The sequence below is a fragment of the Diceros bicornis genome, chromosome 18 (genome assembly GCF_020826845.1).
Source record: "Diceros bicornis minor isolate mBicDic1 chromosome 18, mDicBic1.mat.cur, whole genome shotgun sequence".
NCBI classification, from domain to species: domain Eukaryota; kingdom Metazoa; phylum Chordata; class Mammalia; order Perissodactyla; family Rhinocerotidae; genus Diceros; species Diceros bicornis.
The window spans coordinates 37,224,936-37,252,662 of record NC_080757.1 but is presented as its reverse complement, the minus strand read 5'-3'; the positions used below and the strand labels follow the sequence as shown (position 1 = coordinate 37,252,662).

Sequence of the window (27,727 nt, the reverse complement as noted above, 5' to 3'; positions counted from 1 at the left end):
CTAGGTCTTCTCACATCCTTTTTGGCCAGAGATCAGGCAGTGACTGTATGCTTGCTTATCCTGTATACACGGGTCCCTCATAGCACCTGGATGGCTTCTGCCAGGCCTTGGATCCAGGCGGGCTGGAGTGGCCACCACCAGCAGATCATGCAGAGAAACATCCTGGCTGTGAGAACTCTGCAAGAGGAGGAGGGAGGGCACATCCGGCTGCCTCTTGTTGTCAGAGGTTTGGCCATGGAAGTAGGCTTCCTGGGTCAGGGAGGGGTTTTCTGGAAAGGCAAAGTCATTGACATCATCAATTTTTGCTGCTGGACTCAGACGAATTCCTGGCAAAGGCCACCTGCCACTGGGGTTCCCTGGCCTAAAACTGGTTGAAGCTCTCGAATCAGAATCAGCCATTGCTCCTTTCTTCCAAATAGTCTCTCTCCCTGTTTTTTTCATACTGAATGCTCCCAACTGGTACAGACTCAGCTGATTGGGCCTCATCTGAATGAGAACCAGGAAATGTTGAAGAGGGTACTTAGACACAGCATTCTATTTTTATCTTTCTTGTCTTCTCAATAAGACTAGAGACTCCCTAAGGACATGGACTATGTCTCCACCATCGGACTGCAGCACCACCCTCAGATTGGGTGCTCACCTAAGATTAGGATTGGTTCTATTGGTTACTCCATCCCCTAAGCTTTTGGTATATCCCTGTACACACTGGCACTCACTTGACTGGTTACTCAGCACCAGCTTTGGGTTGTAGCGAGCTGGGAACAAGGAGAGCTTCTCCCTCAGTTGAATCTTGGTGAATAGCTCTGACATCAGATGCTGCTTCTTCGTGTCATTCTTTAGCAAAGTCCACCTTGGGTTCAGACTCTCCAACAAACTCTGAGATTTTGTAGGCAGAGAAATGTTTGATATTTTCTCCTGGATGAGGTGCTGGGGGATCTGATGCTGCTTGCATTTAAAGGAGACCACCCTGTCCATCTCTGGGCTACTGCATTCAGAGCTTGTGGTCATGGTCACGCTTGGCAGAGACTCAGGAGAGTCTGAGACCTGGGTAGTGGATTCAGGGGAGGTTTCTACTGAGGTGAGAGGCTGGAAGAGAAAACAGTCCAAAATGAGATTGTGGAAAGCAAAGGCCTCCTTCCTATGCCATTCTTGATTAAAACAAACAGATTGAGAGCTGAGTTCATCAGCAGCAAGAAAGATTTAGGTTAGAATAGTTTCCTAATCATGAGTTGGTTAAACACTAGGGCAGAAGATGGTGGGAATGTCCACAGAGCTTCCTCTGGAGGTCCTTAAACATGAGAGAGATTTTAAACAGTATCTGGTAATCAGAGAATAGGTATTATTTCACAGCTCTAGACTGGCAAAAATTAGAAAGCTGTCAGTGTTGGTGGGATGTGGGGTACAGGTGCTGATGAAAATGTAGACTGGTACAGGAGCCAGCCGGGTGGTGTAGTGGTTAAGTTCGTGCGCTGCACTTCGGTGGCCTGGGGTTCACAGGTTTGGATCCTGGGCACAGACCTAGGCACCGCTTATCAAGCCATGCTGTGGCAGGCATCCCACATAAAATAGAGGAAGACGGGCACAGCTGTTAGCTCAGGGCCAATCTTCCTTAGCAAAAAGAGGAGGATTGACAACAGGTGTCAGCTCAGGGCTAATCTTCCTCACACACACACAAAAAGAATGTAGATGTAGACTGGTACAGCCATTCTGGGGAACCATCTAGAAATATTTGGCAAAATAGGATTACAAATACCCTGTGACACAGCAATTCTGCTTCTAGGTACACACACTAAATAAGTTACTACATAGCTCCTTAAAAAAAGTATATACGTTAATCTTCCCAGCAACATGATGCACAATAGCTGAAAGGTGAATACAACCAAAATGTCCACCAACAGATGAATGGATAAACAAAATGTGATATATACATACAATGGAATATTATTTGGCCTTAAAAAGGAAGGACACGCTGATATATGCTACAACATGAATGAACTTTGAAAACATTATGTTAAGTGAAATAAACCAGACACAAAAGTACAATATTGTATAATTCTACTTATATAAGTTACCTAGAGTAGTCATAGAAATAGAAAATAAAAGAGAGAGGAACAAAATAAGGCAGAAAAAATATCTGAAGAAATAATGGCCATAAAATTTCCAAATCTGGTGAAAGACATTAATTTACAAAGCCAATAAGCTCAAGAATCCTAAATAGAACAAATACAAATAAAACTACATCCAGAAATATCATATTGCATTTCAAATTGCTGAAACCCAGAGATTAAAGAGAGCAGCCAGAGAAAAATGACACAGCAAATACAGCAGAAAATGTTATGAATACAGTTGACTTCTCATTTAAAAAGAAAAAGAAGAAAACCAGAAGATAATGAAACAACATTTTTTTAAATGCTGCAAGAAAAAAGATGTCAATCCAGAATTCTAGGTCCAACAAATATATCCTTCAAAATGAAGACTAAATAAAGACATTTTCAGATAAACAAAAACAGAAAATTCATTGCCAGCAGATAGACATGGACTACAATAAGTACTAGTAATAGGGTCCAGCCCAGCGGCATAGCAATCAAGTGTGTGTGCTCCACTTTGGCAGCCCGAGGGCTTGCAGGTTCGGATCCCAGGCGTGCACCGAGGTACCGCTTGTCAAGCCATGCTGTGGCGGCGTCCCATATAAAGTAGAGGAAGATGGGCATGGATTAGCCCAGGGCCAACCTTCCTTGGCAAAAAGAGGAGGATTGGTGTCAAATGTTAGCTCAGGGCTGATCTTCCTCACCAAAAAAATAATTAAATAAATATTAATAATGTATGTTAGTACGAAGAGGGAATAAGTTTCCTATATTTAAAATTAAGTACAACATTACCTCTAAGTAGATTCTGACAAGCTGAAGATGCATATTGCAATCCCTAGAGCAAATACTTTATAAAAGGCAAAAAGTTATAACCAAAAGACAGCAGAGGAATTAAAATGAACAAATATTCAATTTTCAGTTAACCCAAAAGAAGGCAGACAAGGAGGAACACAGGAAAAAAAGCAAAAACAGAAGAGATGAGTAGAAAAACAAATAACAAAATTTCAGCCCTAAATTCAATTGTATTAATAATTATATTAAATGAAAATGGAGTAAACACTCCAATTAAAAGGCAGAGGCTGTCACACTGGATAAGAAAGGAAGACCCATTCATGTCTGTCTATAAGACATGTTCTTTAAATATAATGAGAAAAATGAATTGAAAGTAAAAGGATTTAAAATATATATATACCATGCAAACACTAATCACAACCAGCAGGAATGGTTACATTAATATCAGAGAAAATAGATTCTAAGACAAGGAGTATTATCTAGGATAAAGAAGATTTTATCTCATCATGATAAAAGGTCACTAAGTCAAAAAGACAAAAAGCTGTGGTGGCGCAGCTGTTAAGTGCGTGCGCTCTGCTTTGGCAGCCCAGGGTTCACAGGTTCGGATCCCAGGCACGCACTGACGCACTGCTTATCAGGCCATGCTGTGGCAGCGTCCCATATAAAGTAGAGGAAGATGGGCACGGATGTTAGCCCAGGGCCAATCTTCCTCAGCTAAAAAAAAAAAAAAAGGAGGAGATTGGCATTGGATGTTAGCTCAGGACTGATCTTCCTCACCAAAAAAACAAGAAAAGACAAACTAATTATAAATGTGTACCTAATAAAAGAGCTTCAAAATACATGAAACAAAAGCAGACAGGACAAAAGGTAGAAATAAACAAATCCACAATTGTGGTTGAGATTTTAACTTCCCTCTCTCAGTAACTGATATAAAAAGGAGACACCAAATTAGTCTGAATATGGAAAATCTGAACAACACTATCAACCGCAGTGATCTAATTGACACATAAAACACATACTCAACAACTGTAGAATACACATTCTTTTCAAGTGCACATGGAACATCCATCAAGATAACTCATTTGCAGGACCACAAAACAAGTCTTGATAAATTTTAAAACACTGAAATTTTACAAAGCATGTACTCTAACTGCAAAGGAATTAAATTAGAGACTAATAACAATAATATATGTAGAAAATTCCTAAATATTTAAAACTTAAACAATACACTTCTAGATAACCCATGGAACAAAAAGGAAATTACAAGGAAATTAGAAAATATTTTAAACTGAATGATAATTAAAATGTAATATATAAAAATTTATGGCATGCAGATAAACCAGTGTTTACAGAGAAATTTATAGTGCTAAACACTTATATTAGAAAGGAAGAAGGGCTTAAAATAAATAATCTAACTTTCCACTTTAAGAAGCTATAAATAGGTGATCGAATTAAACTAAAAGCTAGTAGAGAGAAGGAAATAATAAAGATAATACTGGAAATCAGTGAAATATAAAATAAACCATAGAGAAAATTAACAAAGCCTAGCATTGGTTTTTAATTAATAAAATTTATAAATCCACAGTAAGATCAAGATAAAGAAAGAGGAACAAATTACTTTTATCAGCCATGAAAGAGCATATCACTATGGATCCTAAAGATATCAAAAGGATAATAGGAAAATTTTAAATGACAGAAGGAATAGCAGTTTGGTTCCGGTTCTAGGTAAGATGGATTAAGTATATTACATCCTGTCTCTCCCACTGATTATACCTATAAAGCCTGCACAGAATGCATGCACAGAGTAGCTATTTGAAAATACTGAAAAGTAAACAGTAGCAGGCAGATTGAGGAAGAGGAGAATTCAAAGTGCCAGCAAGTCAGCAGTGAATTTACTGTTTTTCTTCCAGTATCCCCCGACCTGAACTCAAGGCAACTCAAAACTCAGAAATGGGGGCTGGAGAGTAAACAGAGAGATCTCTAGGAGAAGCCCTATAGTTTTAGTTCAAAGACCTTTTTTCTTCTTTTCTTTTCTCCACTCTCTTGAGGCCCCATCTCCATGAAATCCTGAGGTAGTCGCTGCAGTAGCAGCAACAGTATCGACAGCAGAGCCTGAAAGAAACTAAAGCTCTGAGGGAGATGAACCTTCCTCTTCAAGTGGAGGAGCTGTGGTCCCAAGAGGGTGGAGTGACCCCCCTGATACTTTTTTCTCTCCGTGACCTGCCATTTGGCCCTGGAAGTGGGTATAGTTGCAGGAAGTGTGCCACAAAGCAGGGTAACTAAAGCTCCAGCTTTCAGGCCAGAAGCCTCAAAAAAGGGGGGGAGGGGGCAGGCCAGGAACCAGAAGAGAAAATACAAGAGAGATTGTGGAGAGGAAGGAACTTGGGAAAGTGACTCAACAAAGTGGATTATGGATTCCTGGGCTCACTCCTGAGCTATCCATGTGCAACTCTGACCCTGAACAGCTTACCAAAGACTTTGAGAACTGGATTAAGAGATCGATCACCAATGGAAAAGATCTACCATGCAGACACTAATCAAAAGAAAGCTGTAGTGGCTCTGTGAATATCAGACAAGGTAAACCTCAGAACAAAAAAATTCGAGTAAGAGAGATAAGGAGACATCACATAACGATAAAAGGGTCAATTTGCCAAGACATAACAATCTTAAGTGTACATGTACCTAATGACAAAGCTTCAAAATACATGAAGTAAAAGCTACCAGAAATGAAAGGAGAAATAGACAAATTCATAATTATAGTTTGAGATTTCAACATTTCTGTCTCAGTCATTGATAGAACTAGTACACAGAAAATTTACAAAGAGAAGAACTGAACAACATCAACCAAATAGATCTAATTGACCCACTACCCAAGAATAGAAAAATACACATTCTTTTGAAGTGCACATGGGACATTCTCCAAAAGACACCACATCCTGGGTCATAACATAAACTTTAACAAATTTAAAAGAACTGAAATCATATAAAGTATGTTCTCTGACCATATGGAATTAAAGTAAAAAATCAGTAACAGAAAAATACCAGGAAAATCTCCAAACAATTGAAAATTAAACAACACACTTCTAAATAATCCATGAGTAATAAAGGAAATCTCAAGTGAAATTAGAAAATATTTTGGACTAAATGAAAATGAAAATATAATACAATCATGCACTGCATAATGACACTTTGATCAACGATGGACTGCATATATGACAGTCCTCCCATAAGATTAGTACCAGATAGCCTAGATGTGTAGTAGGCTATACCATCTAGGTTTATGTAAGCACACTCTGTGATGTTTACACAATGACAAAATTGTCTAACGATGCATTTCTCAGAACATATCCCTGTTGTTAAGCAACACATGACTATATATCAAAATTTGTGGTATACAGCTAAAGCTGTTCATAGAGAGAAATTTATAGCATTAAATATTTATATTAGAAAAGAAGGTCTTAATCAATAATCTAAGCTCTCTCCTTAAGAAACTAGAGGGGCTGGCCTGGTGGCGCAAGCAGTTAAGTGCACACGCTTCTCTGTGGAGGCCTGGGGTTCGCAGGTTCGGATGCCAGGTGCGCAGCGATGCACTGCTTGTCAACCCATGCTGTGGCAGCATCCCATATAAAGTAGAGGAAGATGGGCACGGATGTTAGCTCAGGGCCAATCTTCCTCAGCAAAAAAAAAAAAAAAGAGAGAGAGAAGAGGATTGGCATCGGATGTTAGCTCAGGTCTGATCTTCCTCACAAAATAAATAAATAAATGAATAAATAGAAGAAAAATATATAACCTTTAAAAAAAAAAAAGAAACTAGAAAAAGAAAAGTAAAATAATCCAAAGCAAGCAGAAAGAAAGTATTAATGAGAGAAGAAATCAATGAAATCAAAAATAGAAAAATAATAGAGAAAACAAAATGAAACCAAAACCTAGTTCTTTGAAAAGATCAATAAATTGATAAACTCCTAGCAACACTTACAAAGAAAAAAAAAAAGGAGGGAAAGAATGAACAAATTGCTAATATCAAGAATGAAAGAGAGGCTATACTACAGACTCTGCAGACATTAAAAGGATAATAGGGGATTACCAGAAACAACTCTTTACATATAAATCCAACAACTTAAATAAAATGGACCAATTCCTCAAAAACCATAAACTACCAAAACTCACTCAAAATAAAATACACAACTGTTAAGGAAATTACATTTGTACTTTAAAAATTCCAAAAAAAGAAATCTCCAGGCCCAAATACTTATCACTGGAGAACTCAAACCAAATATTTAAATAAGAAATAATGAAAATTCTACACAATATCTTCCAGAAAACAGAACCCAAGGGAACGCTTCTCAATTTATTTTATGGAGCCAACATTATCCTGATATCAAAGACAGACAAAGAAAGTAGAAGGAAAAAAAAACCTATAGACCAATAACTCTTATGAACACAGTCTTAAAAATCCTCAACAAAACATTAGCCAGCAATGTGTAAAAAGAATAATACACTATGGCTAAGTGGGTTTATTCCAGGAATGCAAGGATGGCTCAATATTCAAAAAGTAATCAATGTAATCCAACACATTAACAGGCTAAAGTAGAAAAACCATACAATCCTATCAATTGATACCAAAAAAGCACTTGACGAAATTCAATATTCATTCACGATTTAAAACAATCCTCAGCAAACTAGGAATAGAAGTGACCTTCTTCAACCTGATAAAGGACATCTAGAAAAACCCTACAGCTAACATCATACTTAATGGTAAAAGAGTGAATGTTTCCCCTCTAAGATTGGAAACAGGGCAAGGATGTCTACTTTCTTCACTCCTATTCAACATTGTCCTAGAAACCCTAGACATTGCAATAAGGTGAGAAGAAGAAATGAGGCATAAAAATTTGAAAGAAAGAAGTAAAACTGTCTTTATTTGAAGACGACATAATTGTTTATGATGAAAATCGTAAAGAGTCAACGACAACAACAAAAACTTACTGGAATTTAAAAGGCATCAAAGCAATTCAATGAGAAAAGAAAGTCTTTTCAATAAATAGTGCTGCGACCAGATATACATATGGAAAAAACAACCCTGGTTCCCATCACCCAGCATACTCAAAAATTAATGTGAAATGAATCATGGACCTATACACAAAGCTAAAGCTATAAATATTTTAGGAAAAACCTAGGTATCTTTGTGACCTGGGGGGTGCATGAAAATTTCTTAGATAGAACACAGAAAGCAATAACCATAAAAAAATTAATAAAATTCATCAAGATTAAAAATTTTCACTAATCAAAAGACACTATTAAGCAAAAGAATAGGCAAGTTTCAGGATACATAAAGAATTCCTACAACTCAATCGTAAAAAGATAAATAATCCTATTTTTTAAAAGGGAGGGAGACAAAAACTTGAACAGACTCTCCACAAAGAAAGATATATGAATGACCAATAAGCACTTGACAAAGTACTCAACACCGTTAATCACCAGGGAAACGCAAATTAAACCCACAGTGTGAAATCACAACATAGCCATTAGAGTGGCTAAAATTTAAAGGACAGGTAACACCAAATATTGACAAAGATGAAGCAACTGGAATTCTCATTCACTGTTGGCTCAAATGTACAATGATACAATCACTTTAAATAAAGATTTTGGAGTTTCTTATAAAGTTATACATAGATCTACCCTTTGACCTAGCAATCCTTCTCCTAGGTAGTTATAAGAGAAATGAAAACATATATCTATAAAAAAACATTGTACAGGAATGTTCATAGGAGCTTTGATCACAATAGCAATAAAAAAACAATAACTAGGAAAAACCCAAATGTCCATACTATACAGTAGATCATCTATACATTATATATATATAGATGATCTACTATAATACAGAAGAATGATAAACAAACTAGTACACTTGTACAGTGGAATAATGATAAACAAACTAGTACACTTGTACAGTGGAATACAATTCAGCAATAAAGAACAAATTATTGATATACCCCAACAACATAAATGAATCTCACAGATATAATACTGAGCTAAAGAAGCCAGACACAAAAGAATATATACTATATTATTTCATTTACATAAAATTCCAGAACAGGCAAAACTAATCTAAGATGAAAAAAGTCAGAGTCAGGATAATGGATCCCTCGGGGAGGGATGCAGAGGGCAGGGGGCACGGGGGCAATTGCTTGGGAAAGAACAGGAGGGAATTTTTTGAAGACATTGGAAAGTTCGATACTGTGATGGGGTATGGGTTACATGGGTGTATTTATTTGTCAGAATTGTACAGTTTAGATTTGAGCATTTTATTCATTTACTTTGTTTCTTATCACTAAGTGTTTCTGAATTTGTAGATGCCCTGTAATGCCAAAGATGCCCATTTAGTCATCTTTGACCAAGAATCATTTAGAGACAGAAGTCACTTCAGGTGGCAAAACCTTTTCAACCATCTTTCAGTATAACTTTGTAAATATTCATTTTGTCACTACATACCAAATTGTACTATCTTTTTCTATAAAAACAAAACAAAACTTAAACCAAAACCAAACAATGAAATAAAAGTAATTATGAGTTTCAAAAAAAAAAAGATTTCAGCTTTTAATGCATGTAAATTTAATCTTAAAATAGAAAAGAAAAATGAGGCTCAATAAGGAAAAAAATAGGACACAGAATGAGATAAATAATTCAATCACATTTAAACAAATTTTAAATGCATGCATTCAAAAAATCCCTACTTTGCAAAGAAACATACTAACAAAAGATGGTGGATAAGAGAATGGGAGGTGAGGATGGGGATAAAAGAGGAAGTAAATAAATAAAACAGGCGAAGGCCTTGAGAGAACCAGGTATGATACAGCATCCTGAACCAAGGATTTTGATTAAATCAATCCTCTGCACATGAAATCCAAAATAATAATAACAATAATAATAAGATGTTGCTACCTTATTTTTTTTTTTTTTTGTGAGGAGACCAGCCCTGAGCTAACATCCGCCAATTCTCCTCTTTTTTTGCCGAGGAAGACGGCCCTGGGCTAACATCCGTGCCCATCTTCCTCCACCCTACATGGGACGCCGCCACAGCATGGCCCACCAAGCAGCGCGTCGGTGCGCGCCCGGGATCCGAACCAGCGAACCCCGGGCCGCCGCAGCGGAGCGCGCGCACCCAACCGCCTGCGCCACCGGGCCGGCCCCTACCTTATTTTTAAAAATCTCTTTAGGGTTAAGTAGTACTGCTTTAAGTCTTAGGTTAATGAGAATTTCTCATAAGAATAAAAGCAGTCTTAAGAAGTAGCAATAGTGAGGCCGGCCCCGTGGCTTAGCAGTTAGGTTCGTGTGCTCCAATACTGGCGGATGGGGTTCAAATCTGGGCGCGCACCGACGCACCACTTGTCCAGCCATGTTGAGGCGGCGTCCCACATACAGCAACTAGAGGGATGTACAACTATGATGTACAACTATCTACTGGGGCTTTGGGGAGAAAAGAGGGAAAAAAAAAAAAAGGAGGATTGGCAATAGATGTTAGCTCAGGGCTGGTCTTCCTCAGCAAAAAGAGGAGGATTGGCATGGATGTTAGCTCAGGGCTGATCTTCCTCACAAAATAAAATAATAATAATAATAATACAAGAAGTAGCAGTAGTATTAAAATAATAGCTAATGCTTACTGAGTCTTGTGTGTCAAACACCACTGAGCATTCATGGATCCTTTCACTTACTCCTCACAGTAATCCACTGGTAGGTACTATTATTAAAACTCCATTTTTTCAGATGGAGAAACTGAGACTGAAGGAAATTAGGGTGACTTGACGGTAGTCATATATATAATAAAAGGAGACTCCAGAATCTAAACAGAGGCAACCAGATCCCCAAACATACTCTTTACTCTTTTGTGTGTGTGCGTGGTAAAAAATAATGATAATAACATAGAATTTACCATTGTAACCATTTTTAAGTTTTTAAGTACAGCAGTGTTAACTATACGCACCTTGTTGTGCAACAGATCTCTAGAACCTTCTTAACTTGCAAAATTGAAACTCTATACCCATTAAACAGCTCCCTTTTTTGCCTCCCCAGAGCCCCTGGCAACCACCATTCTACATTCTATTTCTAAGAGTTTGACTACTCTAGTTATCTCGTATAAGTGGAATCATGCAGTATTTGTCTTTTTGTGACTGGCTTATTTCACTTTGAAAAAACATCTATTTAAGTCCTTTGCCAATTTTTTAATTGGGTTATTTGTTTTGTTATTAAGTTGTAAAAGTTCTTCATATATTCTGGATATTAACCCCTTATCAGATATATGGTTTGCAAATACTTCTTCCTATTCCACAGGTTGCCTTTTCGCTCTGTTGATTAAGTTTGATATAGTCCCACTTATCTATTTTTGCTTTTGTTGCCTGTGCTTTTGGAGTCATATCCAAGAAATCATTGCCCAATCCAATGTCATGAAGCTCCAAAGCATCCTCTCTTAAAGGTATTTATCAGACAACAGGTTGTAAACCTATTAGTAGGTCATGAAATTAATTTAGTGGGTTGTAACTGGTATTTCCAAAACAACAGAACAGAAGAGAATAGCACAGAATCGAAAATATCAAATGAGTCACCACATGTAGTATGGCTAAGCATTGCTTTAGAAACTTTTTTCCAGTTACATGTGTATGTGATGGACTGTGAAATAAAATGGATTTCTACTGTGGGCTATGGTTAGAAATTTGAAAAACACTGCACTACTCTCTACTGCACTTGGACCAAGTGAAGGCCCAAGAATGCTGAAGACTTCCCAGTAGCTACAGTAGAGTCACCACATAGCCCTTGGTGGGCCTAACTGTACGAACACAAAAGAACCTGTGCTAGGACTATCAGTACCACATTCATGTGGTGACTTAGTTTCTGCAAAAATAGAAAATCAATTGTCACATTAAATTAATATTTTTGATGTGAATTTTATTGGCACTGTTTGTTTTGCTTTGGTTTGGTTTTGTAGTTGTATAAGACCTACAAGTATAAAGATTTTATATCTGGTTCTATGCTTGTATATATTTATAAAAATAATTTAAGTCTACAATGGGGATCTGAAAGAGTTTTCTTTCCTTCAAAAGGTGTCCATACATCAGCGCAGTTTGAGAAACACTGTTTAGGTGGTGGACTGGGTTCAATAGTGCCCCCCACTCCCAAATTCATGTACACCCACAACCTCAGAATGTGACCTTATTTGGAAATAGGGTCTTTGCAGACATAATTAGTCAAGTTAAAATGAAGTCATACTGGATTGAAATGAGCCCTAAATCCAATGACTAATGTCCTTATGAGAAGGCCATGAGAAGACACACAGAGGAGAAACACAAGGAAGAAGTCCATTGACGACAGAAGCAGAGATTGGAGTTCGGCTGCCACAAGCCGAAGAATGTCAAGGATTGCCAGCAACCACCAGCAAGAAGCAAGGAAGGATCCTCCCTCGAGAGCCTTCAGATGGAGCATGGGCCTGCTGACACCTTGTTTTCAGACTTCTAGCCTCCAGAACTGTGAGAGAATAAATTTGTGTTTTAAGCCTCAAGTTTGTGGTAATTTGTTATGGCAGCCCTAGAAAACTGGTGGTAATCTGCCTAAAAAGAGGGGATGCATGATATAGCCTTTCTAAAAGCCCTAAAAGTCTAAGTCTATACTCCTAGCAGGTATGCCATTCCACAACTTGGGCTTCACAAGTGGGGAAATTGAGGCCCAGGGAGGTTAAGTGGCTTACTCAAAGGGCCAGAACAAGTCAGGGGCAGGGAAGGGACCATAAAGCAAGGCTCCTACCACTGCCTCCTGAGCTCAGCTCTCTGGGGAGGTAGATGTCTCTACTTACCACGGTGCCAGGGAATATGTTCATTGTAGAAGCAAACTTGGCTTCCTTGATTCCGGAGATGGGTTTACTGAGCTCCCGCCTGGGGCAGCTGACAAGGCTTGAATCCCTCAGGACGGGTACAAAGATGTGATGCCTCGCAGACGTAGGCTTGGGGGGAGTAGGGCCAGCCTCCTTCTTGGGAGCCTCCTGGTCAAGGCTGCTGTCTGTCTCATTTTTCTTTGCATCCCTGACACTCAAGAGCAAGTCAGGCATGAAGGACACTAACGTCAATGGCTGGAGATATCAAGAAGGAAGAAAGGAAACCAAACACAAAGCCTGTAGGAACCCAGCTCTGTCCACCTCCAGAGTCATCTGCACCCAAGGGTAGGCACAAAGGAGATGAGGAGGAGAGGGAAAGCAATTGGTATCAAAGTCTCTCTAATCCGGGGCTCTTAACTTGCAGTTCAGGGACCACTAGAAGGCTCATGGATGGTTTCATGGGGTCTTTGAGCCATTTGAAACTGCAGTTTTAAAAGCATATCTTTGTGTACTATATGGCAAGAGATTCCATAGCTTTTATCAGATTCTCAAAAGGTCTATGGTCCTAACAAAGTCATTGGAAAAAAAAAAAAAAACTAATCTGCTCTAATCCTCTCCTTTCAGGTGAGTCTTTGAGAAAGAGGAGATGGACTGAAAAGTCAACTGAATCTTTCCACTCAGCTGGAAGAGAGAGCTACGCAGAGAGGAGAGTGCAAAGATTCAGATCATCAGACAATTGGACAGCTGGCCCACAGCCTGCGGGCTGGTCCACACTGGAGCAGAGAGCAGGCTGGAAGGACCCAGCTGTGTTCAGTCACCCCATGTAACGTCCTAAAGGTCCTGCCTCCCAGAAGCTCTTCCCTGTGGCCTCCTCTCTCAGCTATGTCCCTGGCCTGCTCGAGGGGGGCATTCCAACTCAAACTGGAGTTGGGGACCATGAGTTCATGTGGTCCTAGAGTCTGCTCCCTACATGGGGATCGCGCTTGGCCTCCCAGCTGCTTTTACTCCTACTAGAGGAGGCAAGAAGGACAGACCAGTGAGAGTCCTCTCTGCCCAGGTGGAGGAATCATCTGAAGGACACCGGACTCCTTGAGACTTCCAGGCTCCCCCTCCTGTGGCACGGCCCTCCATGCAGCCCCGTTTCAGTGTGTCTGGCCTCTGAATAGTGGTCTCCTCAACACCCCCCCCACGGATTGGCCCCAGCCGGGGAAGGATGCTGGGCATGCGTGCTCCCCTCCCTTCTGGGTTTACTTGTTTGGAGGCGTAGGTGGTGGCAGCCTTGCATTTCTGCTGTTGTTTCTGTCGCCAGCTCCTCCCTCTCTTGCCTCTCGCTGGCTCGCCTGATGTTTCCCCCTGCATCTCTACCTTCTTCTCTTTCGTTTGGAAGGATTTTTTCTCCTGTTTTAGTCTCAGCTCCTGGATCAGTTGCCTGCTCATTGAGGAACAGTGAGTGTCATGTAGGTTAGAGACGGGCTGCGAATGCAGATATTCCCCTTGAGGGGAGGACAAGACTGGGCAAAGAGGTGGAGTGCTCCACATTCCCTCCCCCAGGGTGTCCAGTCTGCACAAATGACTGAAGGTGGCAGAGCAGGATGTGGAGAAGAAAGTCATTCCTCCAACTACGCCATTCCTAGTCTGGGGAATAGCATCCAAGGAGAGATGCACAGTAAGGGGGCTACACCCCACTGCACCATATCCCTCTCTCTCTCCACTTCCAGGTAGGCCAGATCCCATACATGGCAGGTGCTAGGAAGAGGGTCTTCGTAGGAGACTAAAGTCAGGGGCTCCCATGTTGGACTACTTCATATGCTAGGCCTTTCTGGCCAATGACGTAGTTGTAATAACGCAGTGGCATGAGCCGGGAGACAGGGGTTCTAGTCCCTCTTCTGTCACTATTGCTGTATAGTCCCTTCTCTGCTTTGACTTTCCCTCCCATAAAATGAGGTGGTGGGTGGGGATCAGACTGGATGGGATGAGTCCCTTCCAGCTCTTAGATTTCACAGCTGCAGGAATCCAGGAGGCAACTCTGAGGGGCTGGGCATTCTGGAGCGGAATGGGAGCGCCTGTCTCAGGGCTGAGTTTCTAGAAACGGCCACACATCTCCTTAATGACACCCACACCAGGGAATCTTATGATTCCTGGTCCTTGTGAGACTAAAGCAAATGTTCCCCTGGCAACTTCAAAGTTGGGGACTGAAGCTCAGTCACCCTCCCCGCTACCCCAGGCCAGTCACCCAGAAGGTCAAGCACAATCCCCCCCAACCTCCCAACACCCCACCCACCTCACCCTGGGAGCTTTCCTACCGGGCACACACCTCCCGAGCCCTAGAGGCAACAGTGTTCTGGAAGAGGGAGCTGTTGTCCTGGAAAAACTTCTCATACTTCTCCGAATTCGGACTGGGATAAATGAGGCGGAACCCTCCACAGTTTTGCTTCTCATATTTCTCAGTTTTCTTTAGACGCATGGCCTGAAAACCCTTGACTTCCTCGATCCTATTGGAAAGCAGAACACAGGGCTGCAGTTAGGTTTTCTTGGGACAGAGCTTGGAAGGAATATGGCCAAGCTGGATGTCATCTAGGGCCAAACGGAGGCCTTGCACACAACATGGGTCAGTCAGTATTTCCTAAATAAATGCGTGAGTGTTTCCCTGAAAGGAGATTCTAGTCCTTCCAGGACAGCCAATGTCATAATGGACTAGGAGCTCATTAGAACAGTCTTTCTGACAGCTCCAAATTCTCTCCTGTTACAAGGAACACCCATTTCCCTCTTGGCTTAGCTCCGACAAGGTGGACTGTCACCACTTTCCCAATCACAGCCCTTCTTACCCTTCTCTTGGGAACAGCAGCTTGTGTTTTGCTAAATTTGAGGGCTTCTTGGATGGGCTTGATGAGATTTTATGAGCTGTGATGATCTCATGCTTCCTCACAGCCCCCTGGGGAGCTGGAGGTCAGGAAGGGAGGAATGATAGGCCCCTCTTACAGCAGGGAAACCAAGAGCCACCGAGCCATCGAGGGCCAGGTCATGACGAGGAGACTGGGTCAGAGGCGGGCCCTGACTGCTCCTAAACTGCCTCCTTCTTGAGGAGTTTAGAGAAAGCTGGCACAATGGAAAGCACGCACCCTGGAATCCCAGGCAGCACGCCCACCGGACTCTGGGTCCAGACCTGCCACTTACCAGAGAGATGACCTTGTACAAGTCAGTTTCCCTTCCAGAGCCTTGGTCTCCTTAGCTCCAAGAATGGGACCATACAACACCCCATGCTACCTGCCTACCACCCTCCTTACAGGGAAGACGTTACACGTGAAAGTGCTCTGAGAAACACAGAGCGAACCAAACACAGATGCTACTGCCCCAGTTCCAGCTCAATCCTGAAGGATCAGGCTGGCTGGGCTCACGAGGAGGGCAGGGGGACACAATGGGATCTGAAAAGCAACAAAGGCATCTCCTTGACCAGAATGATTGTGTCTCCTCTGACACTAGACCCTACAGAACCAAAGGCCCTGTTAAAAGGCAAATGCTGCCCAGCGGGGAGCAGGAGATGGTAGCTCCTGCCAACACAGTAACATGGGGCAGGACAGACAAATCTTTCTTTTTGTAAAAATAAAGGAATGGTTTTGCATTTTGTATTGGTAATCCCTGAATCTTCATATGATATTAATAAACTCATATCCATTATATGTAGTTATGTCTATAACTTAATCTCCTACTTTTAGGAACAAAGGAATATTCGCAGTAAAACTGTTCAAACCGCCACATTCTGCAAATGTAAACTAATTTTCCAAATAGGATTATCATTTGTTAGAACTGACTCCCATCCCCACCGACTCCAGGCAAGATTCTTTTTTTTTTTCCTTCTAGAGAAAGTGGTAAAAATATCCAACAGAAGAACAATTTACATGGTTTTGACTTGTCTTCGTTTAAACTTTTGGTTGACCTTCACCTATAAGATGAATGTAACAGTTGGAAACATTACTTAGCAAGATTTTATTTAGATTACATTAAAGGCATACAAAGGACACTAGAGTTTTGTTTCTATAAGATAGACTTCTAAGTATATATTTTACCAATATTTTTTAAACACACGACTCCTTCTATGGGTACAAGGAAACAAAAAGACTGTTCAAGTTCAGAACATACTAAATGAACTGAACCTATTAAAAGGTAGTTTTAAATGGAAAGCAATAATTGTGTATACTTTTACTAAGAATCCAAACACTCCCCCAAAACGCTTAAGAAACAAAAGAAATTTACAAAAAAGTATCATTTAAATGCTTCAACTTGAAATGATATTCTGAATATAAGATAGCTTAGACAGTAATGTCACATTTGTTACTGCTTAAGTGAAGTAAATAGAAGGGCTAGTAGTACATTTGTTTTTTCTCTATGGTGCAGAAGTGCAAAAGTGTTTCTTTGGGCTAGTTTAGCTTTTATGTGATGGTTTAAGCAGGGTAGCCATTTGTCCCCATTCTCACCTGTAGTCCTGGTATAATTACGAATAACACCTTTTTTCACACTAGGCAAGATTCTTAATAGTCTCTGACACAAGTTATAGCACCAGGCACTATGCTGAGCCTTTTATACACATTATCTCATTTAATCCCCCAACAACCTTATGTCTCATTAGCTCCATTTCACAGAAAGAACACTGAGGCTCAGAGAAGTGACATAAAGGCCACATAACTAGTAGGCTGTGAGTCATAACTTGAACTGTCTTACTGGGAGCAGGGAAGTCATAGAGAATGGGCTCCCCAGGGTGTGGGGGGCACTACTGTACCTGGTCTCCCGAGAACGACATTGCTGCAGGAATCGCCCCCGTTGTCTTTCCCTCTCCAACACTTTCTTTTTGTCACAGCTTCCCAAGTTGATCAGAACCAAGGTGTCATACAGCAGACTGTCCTTCACCTCTTTATCCAACCGGGAGTCAGTGGAGAAGCTCGGGGAGTGGTTGACCTGTGGGGGCAAGATGGCAGTTGGGACTGGGCTGTCCAGAGCAAAGGCCGGGAGTGAGGCAAAATGCCACCTCCAGGGAGCCACCTCAGCCCACGTCCTCACCACCAAGATGAGTGGAAGGGAGAGGGAGAGAGGGTCTGGACCGGAGCCACAGTGAGGAAAGGAGGAAGCAGAAACCCCTCTACTTTAACTAGCTTTTATTTCAGTCCCTTCCTCTTGAGAAGCATCAGGGGGTGCCCTGTCTTTGGCTTCCCCTCCATCTGGTGTGCATACTCTCTTACGTGCACTGTGCATTCCATAGAGCAGACAGAGGGGGGCCGTCCAAAGGGCCAGGTTGGGACGGAGGGAGTAGAAAGGAGTGACGCATTCGGAATACTGACGGGGGTTGAGGGGAAGACAGGTGGGAGGAGAGAAGGGACTCATTCCTGCTCACAGAAAAGTCCATATTGTTCAGAGGCACTATGTGACATTTGAAGATTTCTAGCAGTTTCTGAAGGCTTGCTCCTGGTGGCTTATTCTGTTCTTTGGGTAAGAGCTCCAAACAGCCATATTCTCCTTCCTACCTACTCCTGGGAACAAGGGCTAGGAATGGAGAAAAGGCAGGGCCCCAGGAATCTGATCTATAATTCTGGTTTCTCTGCTCTGAAGGCTGACTCTGTGTCAGGGCAGCTGTCACTGGCACCTCTGACTTGCATCTCACGCCCACACCCTGTACCTCCACTCTCTGTGTGCATACTGAATGGCCACTTGAGAGGGCTGCTGAGCACAAAACCAATTGGGAAGAGAAGCAACCACCCAGAAGTTTCTCTTCCTCCTCCTCCCACCACCCCATGGGTCTGGGGGAGGCAGGAAACTCCCTGAGTAGTTCCCCACCCATTCCTGGGCCACAGACACCAGGCCATTCTCTGTTGGTGCTTGGAACTGAGTACTCCAGGCTCCTGAAAGCCAGGCCTGGCAGCTCCCATCTGATCTTGAACATCGTCCACCCAGCTTTGATGAAGAACACTCCCTTTCTGGGAGATGACTCTGTTACAAAAGGTACAGCAGTCTTTAGAATCACTCTGTTCCTGAGATCAGAGTTTCCAAGTCTGGGTGGACATCCAGAAGGCATAAGGAATTCTCTAATTCCCGGCCATCTACCCCCCTCTGGTGGCCACTTTTCAGCTAAGGGAGAGGCCCCAGGCAGCAAGCAGGGCGGGAGGAACTGGTGCAGGAGATTGATTAAAATGCTCCTGCTGAGCTGAGAGGGCAGAGGGATGAAATTGAAGCTGACTGACCCCAGTAACAGTGCCCAGTGTTCACCCCACGCCCCAACCTCCCTACCTCCAGCAGCCAGGGCTTGAGTTTGCAGTCCAACAAAATGTCGAAGCCCAGGATTTCAAAGCAGGCACTGTTGAGTGTGTGGTTGGGGAAGCAGGTTTGGTAGTTATGCTTGATGGTGGGGTGGGCCGAGATGATGGTCTTGATGATGACGTCCTCAATATCTCTCCACATCCCCTCCACGTTGTAGCCGTGGCTCTCCATGTACATGTTGAAGGTGGAGAGCTTCCTGGAAGGGAACCACAGACCATGAAGCAGGGCAGCTCACCTCTGGTCATCTAAGGCCATGCATGCTGGAAACCAGAAAGTTCTGGAGAAGATAAGGCCCCAGAGCCAGTGGTGATGGACACCCAGGAGCCAAGGTGACACCAGGGCTGTATCATCTCAGGAAGGGCCTGCAGGAGCCACAGGGCTGCACTCCTCAAGCCTCCATAGCCCTGGAGTGGGCACAGATATAATGACACACAAGACCTGGCCTGGGCCCTTTCACCGTGACCCAGAAAACGTCCCTGAGCTGGTATTGGTGGGCAGGTATTGGGCATCCCAGGTGGAAAGCTTAATGGATGAATGGATGAATAAAAAAATAAAAAACCAACACCTTACATCATGGTTTTGCTTTGGTGGCAATGATTTCTCAGCCTTTGGTGTTCATTAGAAGCACTTAGCGGAGCCTTTTAAGAACACCGATACCTGGGTCCCACCTCAGCCATCTGAGGAGATTCTGGGGACAGTAAAGACATAGAAATTTTTTTTTAGGGCTGCCCACAGGGAAAAGGCAGTCCCAGGGCATTTCCACAGATAGGGTTACCAACTGTTCCAGGCAAACTGGGACAGTCCTGATTTTAGAACTAAAAGTCCCACATCCCAGGACACCCCTCAGTCACAGGCAAACCAAGATGGCTGGTCCCCCGATCACAGAGATCAGAGGATGTCTACCCCATATGGAGAGGCTGGTGAGGAAACATCTGAGGGGTTGCTCCAGTCAGCTCTGAGCTGGGCAGAACAGAGAGAGAGCGAATCTAACAGGCCCAAGAGGCCATGGTGGGACAGACACCTACCCTCTCATATGCAAACACGTGTGAACAGAAAGCCAAGGTGGGAAGTGGAAATATGGGAGGAGGAGATGCAGGGGAGCGAAGAGCAAAGAGGAGAAGGGGAAGACAGGCGACATGGCTTGCCCACACAGTTCAAAGAGCTCACTGGACCCCAGCCAATGGAACCAAAAAGGAGGAAGCAGGGTTGGCCAGCCAATGCACATTTGCTAAGGGGCTGCTATGCATGCAAAGCTTGTGCAATGATGGGATCCCAAGAAATCTCCACCTCTGTCATGAGAAGACTACGGACCATTTGGGGAGTCAGCACACATATGAAACAACCAAGGATGCATTTATATAAAGACAGATAAGCAAAGGCCACTCAATGAAGAGGCCCACCTCCTCTATCCGCCACTGTCGGGAAATGGAGTGTTGCACATAAATGAATTTTCCATGATCGCTTGAAACCAGTCTTTTCAAGTGCAAAAAAAAAAGGTATTTAATTGGGAAATAAATTTTCCCAAAATAGATTAAACACTTCCCTGCCTTCTTATAACAGATGTTACGAATTATAACATAACCTCTTCTTGATGACTCAGGCACATCACAATAAGTATACATTATTGTGTAATTTTGTAATACCCAGCAGTTAGTCAATTCAATTTAGCACACCAGCTATGTGCCAGGCACCCTGAAAGATGAAGAGGACCCGGTCTCTGTCCCAGAGGCAGGCCAGGTTTCCCATTTTTCTGTCATTTCCTCGACTGCTCCTACTAAGTTTGCAACCTGGTAAGGGATTTACGAGGGGGCGCGGGAGTTGGCCTCAAGCTGGGGAAAGGGTGCTGCGGGCAGGTGGGGCAGTCAGTATGAGAAGCAGATTGTCTCAAAAGATAGGGAAGAGGAAGAAGAGGAAAGGTGAAAGGAAAAGGGAGGAGAGAAGGAAAGAAGGACTCTGCCCAGCAACATGCAAAGTACCCGGAAGGGCAGGGCACCATTCTAACTCTCAGTGAGCTTAAGTACAATCGGGGACACAGGATAAAAATGTACATGGAGCAAAGAATAGTTGTGGGCTATGGCTGATGTTGACCGTAACGTGGGGGGGGGGGCAGAGATGGAAAGGTTACTGTGGGTGGTTAGACTCGGATTCCACAGGCTTGTCCTTAGAGATGGAGGCCAATCCTCTTATCTGATAGGCGAGGAAACAGAGGCCCTCAGAGAAGATAGGTCTCACCCACACTGCAGTGGTTATGTGGCTGGACCAGAACCTAGAACCAGATCAGAGAAGGCAACATGGAAGCTTAGTAGAAAGAAGGGCCTTCAAAAATGTTCTCCCATGTTTTCAATGGGAGCTGAGCAAAGGCAGAGAGGTGGGAATGAGCAAGGCTGTATATCAAATGCGAGCAAGAGCATCCTGGTAGAACACCATGGAGCGAATAGCACAGGCAGTATGGCCTAGTGGTTGAGGGCATAGAATTTTAATTCCAGCTCTACGACTACGACTCCCTAGCTGTGTGACCTTGGGCAAGTCACTTAATCTTTTACCTTTTACCTGTTTCCTAACATGCAAAATTGGGATGATAACGCCTACTTTACAGTGTTGTTGTGAGGATTAAATGGGTTGAGGTATGTAAATTTCTTAGAGCAGAGCCTGGTACACAACATGCGCTCAACAAACAAAGTGTTGACTACTAGTGTAGCAGTAATAATAGTGGAAACTGGGGTCCAGTCAAATTACCATAGATTGAGCAGAGGAATTTAAACCTGATGCTCTAGGCACCTGGGAGGCACACTGGTTACCTGACAGTGGAAGTAATGAGAATACAGAATATGTAATAATAACAGCATCCACTTGCATGGGGGTTATTGCTTTTGAAGTCCATTCATACGCATCATCTCAATAGGTCCTTATGGCCTATCTGTGAGGCTCCCAGCCAGTATTCATATTTTACCATGTCATTTCAGAGATGAGAAAACGGGGATACAGAGAGGTTAAGCAGAGGTGCCTGGAGCTAGAGAGAAGAGAGAGGAGGCCGATGCAACCATCACGTCTGAGGCTGAAGCAAGGTCTGGGCCTGGTGGAAAAGTGGGGAAGCAGGTACATTTGAAGAAGGAATCTTCAGGATTCAATGATTCACTGGAAAAGGAAACATCCAAGATGACACCAAGCTCTAATCCTGCAGATTAGAAGGTGGAGATGGGGAAGGTGGGCAGGGGAACCAGTATGGAATGCTGCGGTGGAAGCGAGGAACAGGAAAATTGGGAAATGCTGAGTTGGAGGAAACAGGGAGACATCCAGGAGCAGCTGAGGAGAGATGGGCCTGGAGATCAGGAGAGAGATGCTGAGCCAAGCGAGGGCAGGATGGAGGGCAGAGGAGCAGATGACCACTCCAGCAGAGAGGTAGATGGAGAAGAGCAGAAGGTGACGCCAGACCTGGGGTGAGAGAGAGGTGAGGACAAGGAAGAGGAAGAAGCGGGGATGGAGGGTGGCAGAACAATACTGCACACCCTCACCTTAGTCCTAGCGCCCCATAACATCCCTCCATCATGGCCTGAGGGGCCAAAGCCTATTGTTGGGGTGTCAGTTCTCATAAGAGGAGAGAAATGAGGGCCCTTTGATTACATGCCCTTAGACCTTAGACCTTAGTCCTTAAAAAATAACAGTAACCACAAGCACTGTCCATGCTGCTATCATAGGTCATTTGAGTCTCACTATGACCTTATGAGGTGGGGGCATGGCATGAAGCCATGGCAGGACAGGGCAGGAGAGGGTGTCTCCTTGCCCTCATTTTATAGACCAAGAAATGGAGGCTCAGAGAGATGAAGGGACTCACTCAAGTTTACTCAGCTGGCAAGAGTCAGAGCTAGGACTGGAAGCCAGGCCTCACTGAGCACTGATGCTCAACAGGCAACCAGGCAGGAGGCTCAGCTGGTGCCTGCTGTCCAGGTGGGGAGAAGAGGAGGTGGGAGAGCTTCACGCAAGAAGTGAAGCTTCATGGGTGGCTGGCGCCCTCTGAGAAAGGGGAGATGGCCTCCTCCCAGCCCAACATGTTCCCTTCAAGCAGGCTTAATCTAGTGATTTTCCATTTGCTTTTTGGAACTCTGCCACCAAGGAAGTCGTGAAATTTCACGTGCCTCTCGGATGCTCTGAAGCCAAACAGATTGCCTATTTATCAGTCCTTTGAAGCCTGGTGCAGGAGAAAGAGCATGCACCTTAGAATCAGGCAGACCTACCTTCTCATCCTGCTCTAGCATTTATAGCTGTGTGCCCTTGGGCAACTTACTTAACCTCACTCGGTTTCCTCATCTGTAAAACGGAGATGGGACTTAACTCATAGTTCGCCACCTACAAAGAGTAGATTATAACACCTCTGCCACAGTGTCGTGAAAATTTCGATGAAAAAAAATGCACACAAAGCAGCCGGCACAGGCCCCAACACCCAGGAGGCCTCCGCAAATACTTCCTATCCCTTTCCCCTTTGGCCTGGTCACGTTCACATTCTTCAGTCCCCCTTTTCCTTAAAACTCAGATGAGACAGGATTAGACGATAACACATTTGTAAAAGCCCCTTGGGAAGATACTCATGTGTTGCTCTCATTTCCCGCCTTCTTCTGGGGAACCTTAAAGCCAGCTAGCCACATGCCATGTCACAACAGGGCATCGTGACGCATCATTTCAGAGTCTCTTTTGAAGCAACACCCCAGGGACCCACAGGCAAAGGAACAACTGCCTGGCATGTCCTTCTCCCGTGGCAGACCAGCAATCGATAACTATCTGCTGGTTTGGAAATGTCAGAAGGGCCAACTGTAATAGGAGTACGTTTTGGTGTGTGTGTGTGTATCCTGCTGGGGAAACAGAGCATGTTTATCTCGCCTCCTCCCAACCTCCTAGGGTTTACGATGTGGCCTTCTTTTAATGATTAACAGCCAGAGGGCAGAGACTAAGGCGTCTGTTCTGGGTTTAGAGGCAAAGAAATGTTTTCTGAGACCATGTGACCCAAGATGGAAACACTGATGGGGACAGACAGGGTCTGGGTAGAACCCCAGAGGGCAGCTCTGAGACCAGCAAGGAAAGAAAAGAAAAGAAGAGTCGCTTCCTTACCTCTTGCTGCCAGAGTGAGCATCTCGAACGAAATTGGAGCTGTGCTTATTGATGGAATAATTAGTCAGGTGCATGCAGATATCCTCCTGGGAAAGAGACACAAGTCTGTGGGTCAGGAGGAAGGCCACCTCCTCTCTGCACCCTCCCACGGCCCCTGGGGCTTAAAGAGCTGGAAAAGAAAGGGGAAGTCTGAGGGCTTACTTAAACTGGCCAAACAGAGGAAGTAAGAAGGGGTATCTTACAGCCTGGATCAGAAGAAACTCCAGTTCCACCTGAGATTGGGTGGTGTCCTGCCTGCGGGACACTTCAGGAGTCCTGGGATCCAGGGGTGTGGGGAGAGGGACGAGGGCTCGCCCATGGCCTTCTCTCCTACCACGGAATTGTGGCACTAGCTTTGCAGTCAGGCAGACCTGGCCACGAGTTCCAGCCTCATCTCTTCCTAGTTCTGTGACCTTGGACAAGTCCCTTAAACTCTCTGGGTTTTAACTTCCTCATCTGTAAAATGGAGATGACAGTCCCTATTACTGTGGGCTCCAGGGAGGGCTGAAGGAAAGAACGCATGTAACCTGGCACACAGTAAGTGTGCAGCCAATGACAGCCACAGCCAATGTTTTGAGCATGCAGATTTAACTAGGATATTTTATCACACTAAGGGAGGGGGCGGAGGTGTCCTCTGAGCTCACCAGGTTGTCTGTGCAAGGGTGGGAGTAAGAGGTTGTGGCAAAGCGGGCCAGTCCTTCATTGTACGCAAAAATCCTGAGAGGGTCACAGGATGTCATCAGCACATAAATCCGTAGGTCAAACTTGAACCCGTCAATGATAAAGGGCTGGGAGGAGAGAAAAGAAGTCACACAAGCATCGAGATCATTAGCACCCCATCTTGTTTTCATGGAGTCAGCCCAACATTGCCTGGTGTTACAGAGTACAGGCTTGGCAAGGGGTGGGGAGGGGGACAACGGGATTTGGGCTCTGTGACCCGCCATGTGACGTTCTGGAAGTCACTAAGCCACACTGTGCCTCAGTTTCCTGTCAAATGGCACAAGTAACCACCCCCAAGAGATCTCCTGGCAACGAAACAAAATAACATTAAAAAGTCCTGTGATGAAGGACATGTTGTCACCATCCAGGGCTATGTTACTGTTGCAGTTCTGCAAGAGTTCTCCCTGCGATGCTGACCTGCGATGCTGGCCAGTCTTTCCCCCTCCATGCACACTTCTAGACGGTTCCCTCCCTGCAGTGGGCTATACCACTGTGACCTCTGACTTCCAGTCATGGAGTAAAGCTGGTTACCATTATCTCTCCAGGACCACTCCCCTCTCCCAAATGAGGTGGGGCCTCCACAATCCAAAGGTGCTCTCCCAGCTGTCATCTGTTAGAGGCAAGGGGCCAGCCTGGTAGGGCCAGACCAACTGACAAGGGTGCAAGGGCAAGAGATGCTCTGGCCCAGGCACGTGTCACATCCCTAGTCAGAAGCCTTGGTCTGACAAAGTCAAGGCAGAAGACAGGATCCGGCTTCACCCCACCCTGCCTCCCTTCCCTCATTTCACATTTGGTCCAGTGGAGCTCCAGCCTGAGGTTGCTGTGGGCGATAAATAATCACAGTGAGAAAGTACCTTTGAAATATAGAGCTGACAGATCATATCCTCCTCTGGTTTGATTTCTTTCACTGTCCGGGTGATGAATATACCTCTCCCTTGGCAGCCCGAATCCGGCTTACAAATGTACGTCTTATTTTTTCTTGACCTGCTGTAGTTCTGTAAATCTCCCCAGCTACCAGGGCAGGGAGAGAATGAGATTCACCTTTAGCTGGGGAGCAGTGAAAAGGAAGGCTAGCTCTTTATAGATATATATTTTTTAAAAAGCTGTCTAACGTGACAAAAGCCTTGGAGTTGACAGACAGATGCCCACACCTGAGAGACAGAGGTGTGGTAATAGGAGAGACAGGAGAGCACACACAGTGGAGAGAGGGTAGGCTTTGGAAGGAATTCAGGCCTGGATTTAAACCCAGGCAACACCACTTACCAGCTGTGTAACTCTTTGCAAGGACTTGACCTCTCTAAGCCTCAATTCCATCACCTACATAATGAGGATAATGACACCTATCTCATACAGGACATAATGCAGGCAAGGTGTGGATACATGCTGCACACCCCATAACGGTGGCCGTGAGCCTAGTCGTTTGGCTTTCTGGGTTTGCAGATAGGAGACCTGGAGTTCTGGATCTGGCTCAAGCCCTGACAGATGATATGACCTTGGATCAATCAGTCTCTTCCCCCACTCTGGGCTTCAGCTTTTCCTCTCTAACACCTCCACTCCAGCCAGAGTGTGAGGGCAAATACTATCTTGGAACGTACTTTGAAGAAAGCACATTCAGAAGAAAGAAAAAAAACAACTTAATGGATTATAAATCTCAGTCTTGCTATACTTCTTGTTTTGCATTTTAACTCAAAGGAGACTTGTGACCACTGGAAAAGTCACTTATCTGCACTGTTTCTCAGTGGCCATGAAATCTGGAGGTGCCTGTTGACCTGATGGCAAACACATTTCCTTCTAAGTTGCTGCTATGCCCTGAAAGTTATTCCAGACAAATAGGAAAGGCTGGGAACCCCAGGGCTCTTGGTTTGGGAAAGCACTGGAGGGAGAGGGGAGAGTGGAATTCCTCTGGGGCCCTTGTCATGTGAGTATAATTCTGGTGGCGACGCTTCTCTGCCCCCCTCCACCTCATCTCAAACATTGGATCGTACCCAGGTCACATTCATGTCATCTCACATTTCTCCTGTTTCTTGGTGGTGTGGTCCAGAGTATTTCATGTACCAGGAATGGATGTCCAGTGAGATGGATAAAGTGAGACCAGAGATGAGGAAAGGCTGACCGCCGTCCATGGCAGTGCCATGGGACAAAGGTCAGATGTCCCTCCCTGCTCCTAACCTGGGTGCTAACCATTAGCTCACTCCCTCCAGAAGTGCTCACAGTCCTTAAAAAACCAGAAACTGCACAGTTAAAAGGTTGGAACAAGTTCAAGATCAACAGCTTTCAGGGTCAGAATAAATTCTCATCCCAGCTGCAGGCACAGGCTCCAAGGCACCCAGCCCCTAAATGTCATCTAATTTTATAGGTAGAGCCTGGTGTTTTCCAACCTTGGACACACCCTTTATCCTTTCTCTTCCTGAATAGGAGCGAGAGATGGCAGATCCTATGGAAAGGGAAAGTAGCAAGGGGGGAATCAGGGGCAAGATGTAAACCCCAGGGAGTAGTGAAGAAGGGGGCACAGGTGGGCACTCACTCAGCAGGAAGACACCAGGTCCTAGGGAAAAAGTGGAAATCTTTGGGGAACATCTTTAACATGCGGCTCATATTCCGGGCCAGCAAGTCCTTGCGACAGATTTCACTCATCCCTGGGAAGTGATTGATTTTCTGCAAAGGAAGTTGGAGTTCAGGAACAATGGAGGACATGGGAGTACTCACAAGATCCCCTCGGGGGACAGTTATAAAAGTGAGGGCTCCATAGGGTAGATGCCACACTCATCCTGAGGAGCAGCTCGGACCCAGATACCTGGTAACTTTTCATTTCCATCACTCGCTCTAGCGA

At 44.1% G+C, this 27,727-nt stretch overlaps 1 protein-coding gene across 1 annotated transcript; it reads right to left on the bottom strand.

Moving 5' to 3' along the window:
• On the bottom strand, positions 1-27,727 carry TTLL6 (tubulin tyrosine ligase like 6). Its single transcript, XM_058559360.1, has 12 exons — positions 27,692-27,727; positions 27,422-27,552; positions 25,752-25,908; positions 24,822-24,965; positions 24,139-24,224; positions 19,009-19,234; positions 17,510-17,685; positions 15,039-15,227; positions 13,988-14,164; positions 12,718-13,000; positions 717-1,086; positions 1-269 (listed from the first exon to the last, which is right to left on the bottom strand). Exons 1-12 carry the CDS (start codon positions 27,710-27,712, stop codon positions 1-3), a joined length of 2,229 nt encoding a protein of 742 aa, XP_058415343.1. The 5' UTR covers positions 27,713-27,727.

Bases quoted from the DNA above. Each gene is read 5' to 3' on its own strand.
- TTLL6 (XM_058559360.1), bottom strand. From the start codon at position 27,712: ATGGAAATGAAAAGTTACCAG. The intron at 24,225-24,821 runs GTGAGCTCAGAG...TCTCTTTCCCAG, and splicing joins ACCCTTGCACAGACAACCTG to GAGGATATCTGCATGCACCT. The intron at 1,087-12,717 runs GTAAGTAGAGAC...TTTCTCTTCCAG, and splicing joins ACATATTCCCTGGCACCGTG to CCTCTCACCTCAGTAGAAAC.